Genomic DNA, 9,136 nt, shown 5'->3' with positions numbered 1-9,136 from the left:
CATGGCATCAACCCAAACTGGTTGCTGCACTGCTTCCTTAAAGGAAGATGGATTTGTCAGAACACATTCATCCATAAGAGCCATGTATCCAGTGTACCTCTCAGGTGACCTCCTTTGTCTACACTGAGAAGTGGGTGCTCCCACATTCTCCTGTGGATCATCCAACAATCTGTCACCCTCTCTGGTGCGCTTTCTTCCCTCTCTGGAAGACTCTACCTGAGTGGATTTATCCACTCCCGGATCCTCTGCATGTGGCTTCTCCACATCAATATGAGGCTCCTCAACTTTAGGAGCTGAAAGCTCCTCATCCTCATGTAGCTCAAGCTCCCTCTCAAGGGAAACTCGCATGGCCTTCTCCTCATCGAATCTTACATCCATGTGAACCATTGTTAGCCGACTGGTTGGCATGTACACCCGATAGTTGTAAGGTGTATCAATGTACCCCACAAATATCCCCAACTCTATTGTTGGCTCAAGCTTATTCCATGCATCTTTGGTCACATGGAAATATACCAATGACCCAAACATCCTAAAGTGACCAACATCTGGCCTATTACCAAAATAAACTTCCTCTGGTGTCTTCATCTCAAGTATCCGATGTGGGCTACGGTTCTGAACATAAATCGTTGTGTTGCATGCCACAGCCCACAAGTGTAGTGGTAGGCCCTGATCATGCAACATTTCCCTTACTGCCCCTAATATGCTTATGTTCTTCCTCTCGGCCACCCCATTCTACTGAGGGTTATGGGGTGCCATCAACTCCCGTTTAATCCCTTCTGTTGAAGATAGCAACAAGAAATGTTAAAAATAGAAAATTCTAAAAATAGCACTGCTATAAATAGCAGTTTCAGCTAGTGTTGAACTTAGCAACATTGGATGAAAAGTGAAAGTGTTAAAAATAGCTTTTCTATAAATAGGATTTTGGGATACCTTCCTATTTTAGTCAATCCCTAAACTATAATAGGAAGTAAAATTCAAATGATATTAACAGCAATTTGTAGATTTATTAATTAATTCATCTTGAGTTAATTAGTTAAGGAAAATCAAACTTGAAGTCTATGTGGGGACATGCAACAGTTTCTCCATTAATTGAGGAATTTATCCATTAGTTAAAGAGATAAGGATGAGTTCTAATTTGAGTAGTAATTAGTTGGCTCAATTAACTGAGTCAAGTCTAGTTAGATTGATTTAAACAGTTTGTTTAAATTAAGTAAGTTCAGTTAGTTAATGCATGCTTGCATATAACTGCTACTCTTCAGTTAACTGAATATTCTCTCATACATAACTCATGCATGTCAGATCAGACAGAGACCCATTTGAGATCAGATGGAGGGACAGTGTACTGTCAGTTGCTAGGATATTCCTTGGTGAATATTCCTTGCATGCAGAAGGATTTCTATCCAAGAGAATTGCGTTGTTACTTCTTCTTGTTCAGTGAGTGTGATGAGGCCAATTCACACATGTGGCTTCACTGGACCCCAAGAAAAATTTCACAAAGAAATAGGGGCTTGGAGGACTTGAGGAGGATATATACTTGTCTATTGAGTCTATGAGCTTCATTGTTTTGATTACAGAGAGAGTAGGAAATATTTTGAGCTGATTCTTTTTGTAACTTGGACAAGATTTCCACTTGTATGACAATACAAAGTTGGGGTTTTAGGCTGATGCTTTCCCCTGGTTATTTCTTCTATGTTATGTGTGATTTATTTCTTCATATCAGTTATATGTGTTCAATTGATCTTGCTCATATTTGATTAAGCTTCCGCATAATTTTTTGTAGAAGTAGATCAAGTATTTTGCTTTAGTATATTGCATTATCAGGTGATCTAAAGGTGGGAATTTCTACACCTTCTGCTGCACAGAAGTTCTTAAACTCATTTGATACATACTCACCACTTATCACTCCATAGAGCTTTAAACCTCTTTCCTAACTCTTTCTCAACCAATTAGTTAAAGTCACAAAACTTTGTGAAAGTTTAATCATTTTTCTACATGAAAAATATCTAGCATTTACGAGAATAGTCACCAACAAATATAACATAATATCTATGTTTACACATCTGAATGGACTCTCTCTATAATAGACTCTGCTTGAATGTCTTTGTCTCCAAAGGAAGACTTGGTGTATTTTCCCAAAGTACACCCCTTTCATGTATCAACTTTCTCATGCGTACCTTTGGGAAGACTGTTGGACACCTAATCCTAAGTGGGTTAGTGTGGAATTCGAATGGACAAAAGCATTCCAAGAGACCTTGGGATCTGAAACCCAAGAGTCATATGTTGTACTATAAATGTATATCTCATGGTAATAAAAATTGTATTGCATGTTTGATCTTTCATATCTTTTGTGCTGTCCATGTGTGTTTAACATGGTATCGGAGCAGGTACGTTCATAATCTGCTCAATCTTTTGTGAGCCACTTGTTTTTGTGTGGCCTGTGTAAACCTACGAATCTATTATACGTTGGTTGTATATGTAAGATGGTGATGGCACATATATTTTGACTGATAACCTATGGTGTAGTGACAACATGTGTGTATGTATCTTTGCGCTGAATGAGTTTTAAAGACCGTAAACTATGCTTTGTCAATGATGTGTTGAATTATTTCGAAGGCCGTAAATGCATTGTGAATTCCATAAATAAAAAAAAAAAAAATGCGCATCCCTGTGTCTCCAGTTATTTGCATTCATTCGAATTAGGATTGGACGATGGATACTTGTTTTCGGATTTTGAGATTGACAGTTTGGAAGGATATTTTAATTGCAATGTTGTAGAATCTAGTTGCTTTCTGCATTTGGGCAGCGACTAAGGCGGTGTGGTTAATGTTCTGTCCAACCTTCAATAAACGCTCTGTCTTTAGTGTCAGTGTTTCATAAACAGAGCAGAGAGATATATGGTGGTTCCGAATCCCGATTTACAGTTGAGACTTTTGAATTGCATCCGCCGAGCTTCGTCTCTTCTTCCTTTTGTTTTATTCCCGAAAAAAAAAATACAATTTGGTCTCTGTGCGTTTTGAACTTTGGATTCCTGACAGGTGATTCCCTCGGAATCTTGGAGACTTTTGACTACTTAGCAGAAACGAGTTCATGTTAATCTAAGGTCGGGGCATCTTCCAGGTTCGAGCTATGATGGGAGCGGAAGCTACAGTGGCGCTGCATGTTTTGCTGCTGTTATGACAGGCAAGGGAGAAAGTTGGTCGAATGGTGTCAAGAAATAGAAACGCCCCTCTGCCCATCATATCCGCATTATGTCTCTGCCATTCTGCACTGTTCTTCTAAGAAAAACGCCTCTGTCCATCATATTCGCATCATAGCAGCGTTTTCTCCATCGAAGCATTCTCCAACGGACGGCAGCTTTCCTTATTCCTCGCCTTTCACATGATAAAAAGATATTTCTATTGGCACATATTCCTGTCTCAATAAATGAACACAACACCTCTAAGATTTCATCTTGAAACGCATTTGCATGCTCATGGGCAGTAGATATAGTGATACCCCACCATCTTTACTCTTCGGCAATAGCAATTCCTCGAGCACATTCATCGTCTCGTATTTGTTTCAACGCTCTCAACGGTTGAGTGCAGAGTTTCAAGATTCACATGCGTCCGTTTTCCGGCAGCTTATTTGATTTAGAAATTCTGATAAATGCCATCCTAGGATTTCGCAGAAGGTCAGTGGACGCAGTTGCCGTGTCTGAAACATTGGAAGGGGTCCATATTCCCGAGATTTCATCAGAAGCAGCAAGGATTTGAAAAACTGCAATCAGAAATTAATCAAATCCCAGTATCATTTTTTATCGAGCTTCACAAAACCTACCGGTGAAAGAAGCCTGAAACCCCGCCTTCCGGCTGCCCAGCAATCGAATCCCCGGCGGCCCATACGGCTGCATTGTTAACAAATCTTGCTCTCTCACGGGGGAGCTCGGACAACATAAGCGTAGTAGTTGTGGATCTCAGGAAGCCTTAACATCCAAGCATGGTGGTTTTCGATCCCAGGAAGCCTTAATATCTATTCTTCGGGGTGCAACGTGTATTTTTGGTTCTTGAATTCTTGCTACTAATCACAAGGCATTTCCTGGAAACCTCGCATGCGACCTGATTGGAGATCACGTCCCAGAGGCCGTCACTCGCCAGAATCAGGCACTCATCTTCCTCTGTTCTCGCCGTGAAGCTCACCTCGGACTCTGCGATTACATATGGCTTGAGATAACCGTCTCCTATGGCCCGGGACATGGCAAGAACACCCAAGACGCGGTGTCCGTTCCAGTAAATGACCCTGCCTCCGGCGAACTCGATGCGCGCCATCTCGTCAGCACGGTCTGTCATATGCATGTGGAGCTTGAACTCATTGGAATACTAAACAATGAAGTACTTCTGTGATACACTGAGTGTAAAGAAGGTGCATTAGTGTGTTTTAAAATGATGTTCATGTTTTGTTGAAGTTTGGAATGTGTGGAATGCCTCCATCTTTGTGTGCGCTTGCGATGAATGGAGAAGCATCGAAAGGGTCGTTCTAATGAAGAGCCTTTTTTTTTACTGTATTGAAAGGATCATTTGGTTGGTTGTTGTATTGAAAGGAGAGTTTGGTTGCAGCATTGAATTCTGTGCGTTGAATGGCCCGTATTTTGTCATATGTTGGTCTTCCTCCAGTGTTTAACACAGTTATCTAGTTACTTAATATATTGCTGCTGGCTGTTGTTATTCTGGGTCAATTTCTACCATACCAGAATGAGTTTATCACAATTTGGATGCCATTTAGAGACTATTTGTGTGGCTGTATATTCTTCTCATTAGCTGATACTGAAGTGTTGATATACATTGAAGAGTGAAGGAGTATTTGAAGGATCCAAACAAGTTTGCAGTTGCTGCTGCCCCAGTTGTGAAACTGTATTTAAAACTCATTATTGTTTCTGTTCCTTGATTCATTTGCTGCACATTTACAAAGGATTTTTCTGTGTCTTTATACTGTGAGTGGGTGTTACTTCTACTCATTGAGTCATAGTTGTAATCAGTCTTTTAAAGGGTTGTAATTTTGACAATGAAGAATATGCCTCGAATTACTGAAATATTAGAGTTCTTAAAAACTCTCATACATTCCTTAGATCATGATACAGTGAGAATAAGCAAAGCTTCTCTGGTTGATATTAGAACCTGTTTGTATAATGTACAAGAGAATATTGAGTTTTTGCAGCTTGAGACAAAGCTACAGCAGGAAGAATTACAGCAGTGGAGTCATCATTCTGAACCTGTTCCTGTTCAGAGGATTGAAACAGACTCCCATAAACAACAAGTCAATAATATTACTGTTCATTCAAATAAAGCAGCAGTTGTATATGCAGATGCAGAAACTCAGTCTGCATTTCCCAAGCCCATCATCAGACCTTGGGAACAGCTTGTCCACAACAAGCACAGAACTGGTCTTGGATATGACAAGGACTTGTCCTTTCATATTCCAGACTATGCCAAGCCCATTCAGTTTCAGAGTGCTGGATTCATTTATGACAGTTCACCTGCTCCTTATGACAGTTCAGTTTCAGCTGTTCCAGATTCTACTCCTCTTCCACCGCAGCAACAACAACAACAGATTGTAAAATGCCAACACTGTGACTGAGTTGGCCATTTGAAAGATCACTGTTTTGATCTTCATCCATGTAAGCACTGTCATAAAACCAGCCATTCTTCACACAGATGCTTCAAAAACAAACGTCCTGCAAGAACAAAGATTCATCTTGGATGGATCGCTTCTTGGCAATGGGCATCAACAGCCAAGAAGATATTCCAAACACATGTCAGAACTTGTTCCAGAGTATTGAACAGTCTTGCAGTTGAGTTTTCTCCATCTTCTCACCTTGTACCTGACAGGGGGGAAAATCATGGTCATCTACAAGCTTCAAAGTCACATCAAGCGAGCCTGAGCCACAACCTGCCACACCAGTTTCAGAGTTGCAGCCAGAGACAAAGATGCCCGTGAACACAGATTGAGAACACTTCCTCTAGCAGAAGACTCCAGCTTCTTGCCAGTTTTGGAAGAGTTCCAGGAATTACATTAAGCATTCCAGAGTTGTTGGTTATCCTTAAACCATCATAGGTTGAGACTTCCCTTTTCAGGTTGAAGTTTTACCTTTTATGCGGGGTGATACCTCCCTTTTATGGTTGAAGGTTTCCCTCTTTAAAACAATAGGATCACTTCCTCTAGCAGAAAACTTCAGTTTCTTGCCAGTTTTGGAAGAGTTCCGGGAACTGCACTAAGCGTTCCAGTGTTGGTGGTCATCCTTAAACCACCGCCCTTTTTACCAACATTTAATAGAGCACATTCAGCCTAGTGCTGCCATGCATTTTTTGCACATTTTGTATTACAGCTCTTTTCTTGGACTCATACATAACCCTTCGGATTAAGGGGGGGAATGTTGGACACCTAATCCTAAGTGGGTTAGTGTGGAGTTCGAATGGACAAAAGCAGTCCAAGAGACCTTGGGATCTGAAACCCAAGAGTCATATGTTGTACTATAAATGTATATCTCATGGTAATAAAAATTGTATTGCATGTTTGATCTTTCATATCTTTTGTGCTGTCCATGTGTGTTTAACAAAGACTTGTAGAGATCTGCTGCAATATCTTCAAAGCCCCATGATGCAAGTGGCCCAATCGTCTGTGCCACAACTCGCCAACGTCTCGACTCTGCATCCTTTCTACTTTTGATCTCAAAGAAGCATACTTCTCTACCTCCAACTTATAGATATTCTTCACAGGAATCCCTATCTTCTTTACTTGACCCGTGACTATGTGTCGAAGGAACGCCTCTCCTTTCGAGAAGATCACATCATAGCCCCTATCCTCAAGCATAGAAATGGATACCAAGTTTGTCTTCATCCAAGCACATACATAACATTCTTCAAGGTGAGTGGAGGCCCATGCTCCCTCTGAAAAGTAACCGTGCCCAATCCACTAGACCTATACTTCTCGTCGTCACCCATCTCAATATGCATCTAGAGATCTTTCTCCTCCAAGTCACTGAATAACTCTTTGTTACCAGTCATGTGTAATGAAGCTCCACTGTCTAAGTTCCATACACTTCCCATCATTGATGACACCATGCATGCAATGAGAGAAAAGTCTAATTCGGATTGAGAGGCCAAAGCCTCACCCACCGCTCCTCCTGAGGACTTCTTCTTGGAATTTTTGAGTGGACAATTTGTAGCAAAATGGCCCAAAGCATGACAATGAAAGCATTTAACTTCCGTCATGTCTTTCTTCTTACCTCCATGATAAGAATCTGATTTGGAATGGGAAGCTTTCCCTTTCCCTTTCTTCACCTTAGTCACTAAGGCACATTTCTCTTCAACATCGGTATTTGATGAAGAGCCATCCCTGGTGCTCCTCCTAATGTCCTCCTGCATCAAATCTGAGCACAGTCTTTCCCAATTTGGAAGCTTCTCCCAACCATTGACAGGGTCCTTATAACTATGCTAACTCTTTGGGAGTCCTAGAAATGAAAGACTCACCATATCTTCTTCTACAACCATGATTCCAACACTTCCAAGTTCATCACGACATTGAGTGAACTTGGTCAAGTTATTTGAAATCGTCTCGCCTTTCTCCATTTTGATTTTTCGAAGTTTGTCCTTTAGTGCCAATTTCCTTTGGTCACTGTTGTTATGATACAAATCCGACAATTTTTTCCACATAGCATACGAAGTTCCTTTCCATGGAGACTCGAGACAATGTGGTCTCGAACTCCCTCAAGGATTATCCACTTGGCCTTCACCACACATTTATTCCATTCGGCCAAGTTCTATGCATCCGATGTTGCTGGCTTGGGGACTTCTTGATCAAAGAATTCCTTCAAGCCATTATCTTCTAGAATAGCCTCCATCATGTCCCTCCAGACTACAAAATTTGAGTTTCCTTCCAAGGCATACTCAAACTTCGAAATATCCTCTAATATATTGTTCTCAGCTCTGATACCATGTAGAAAATCCTCTAGATTTACAAGCTCATGCAATGTACTAAATTAATAGATAAGAAACTACTTCTACTATCAACCAGCGAAAGCCAATAGATCGATGAAAACAATAATCGACAAGAGGAAGATAATCAAATACACATAACACAATAAATATCCGGGGAAAGAAACAACTCAAAACCCCATTATCTGTATTGCATATATTAGAAATCCAATATGATAGTACAACACTTTTTCTCTCAATAACAATCCCAGCACTCAGTAAAATCAATCTCCAACTCACAAGTAAACTCCTGGCCAACACTTAGCCAATTCTCTTGCTCTCCAATTCCCTATTTCCTTGTGCAATTCCTATGACTGATCAACCCATATTAATGGGAGGCCAGTGCATCCAAAACTGCGCAACCCCTTCAAGGTTGAGTTCCTGATTACATGCATGATCTATACAACTGAGTAAATCATACAATTGATAGTACATTATCCCTACACTCTAGTCTCAACTAGGTCTTTCTCATAATCGACATGCATGAGTTTCTGATGAGGGAATCTTTAGTTAACTAGAGTAGCACTAGTTAATGTATTTGTGCACAAACTGACTGTTAACTCGCTATTAGTTCCTCAAACAGTTTGGAACTAATTTAACTGGACTTAACTCAGTAAACTGAGTTAAATAATTACAACTCATACTTAACTCATCCTAGACCCCTATAAAATAGGGAGAACATATATATGACTTAAGAAATACTTCCAACTTGAAATTCCTAAGCTAAATAAGTTAATTAAACTTAATTAACTATTTACAAGTTGCTATGAGAATAGAATTCGACTTTAATTCTCAATTTAATTCAAGGACAAATTAAACTGGAATTTCTTGTTTCCATTTCTCAACATTCTTCCCCACAATATGATTATCTCCCATGTGATTATTTGGGCCATATGATATACTGTAATATTATCTCCTTGTTCTCTATCCACCATATTATCTATTATGGTTTCTTCATGCAAAGTAATAAAGGGCAATAAAATAAGAATACTAATTTTCATTTCAACTTAGCAATAAGAATTCAAACTGGATGGATAGGTAACACAATTGAGCCTTGAACAGTTGGGAAAAATTATGTGAGGTCAGGTGGTGCTTGCACTGGGGAAAAACGCAACCACAAACTCATAAGT

The 9,136-nt window shown here is 40.0% G+C and overlaps 1 protein-coding gene across 1 annotated transcript; it reads right to left on the bottom strand.

Annotated features, from left to right (window-relative positions):
- Positions 1 to 3,595: 3,595 nt before the first annotated feature.
- Positions 3,596 to 4,304, bottom strand: LOC149144030 (putative protein phosphatase 2C 9). The gene is made up of 2 exons (XM_089452023.1): positions 4,058 to 4,304; positions 3,596 to 3,756 (listed from the first exon to the last, which is right to left on the bottom strand). Exons 1-2 carry the CDS (start codon positions 4,302 to 4,304, stop codon positions 3,596 to 3,598), a joined length of 408 nt encoding a protein of 135 aa, XP_089308149.1.
- Between the last annotated feature and the right edge of the window lie 4,832 nt (positions 4,305 to 9,136).

This window comes from Pinus tabuliformis, chromosome X (assembly GCF_031772625.1).
Source record: "Pinus tabuliformis cultivar Carrire ecotype Pingquan chromosome X, CPIR1, whole genome shotgun sequence".
NCBI lineage: Eukaryota > Viridiplantae > Streptophyta > Pinopsida > Pinales > Pinaceae > Pinus > Pinus tabuliformis.
This window is presented reverse-complemented; position numbering and strand designations above follow the sequence as displayed.

Coding starts and splice junctions, on each gene's coding strand:
- LOC149144030 (XM_089452023.1), bottom strand. CDS start 4,304: ATGGCGCGCATCGAGTTCGCCGGAGGCAGGGTCATTTACTGGAACGGA. Junction 3,757..4,057: donor CAGGAAATGCCTTGTGATTA/GTAGCAAGAATT, acceptor TTCTGATTGCAG/TTTTTCAAATCCTTGCTGCT.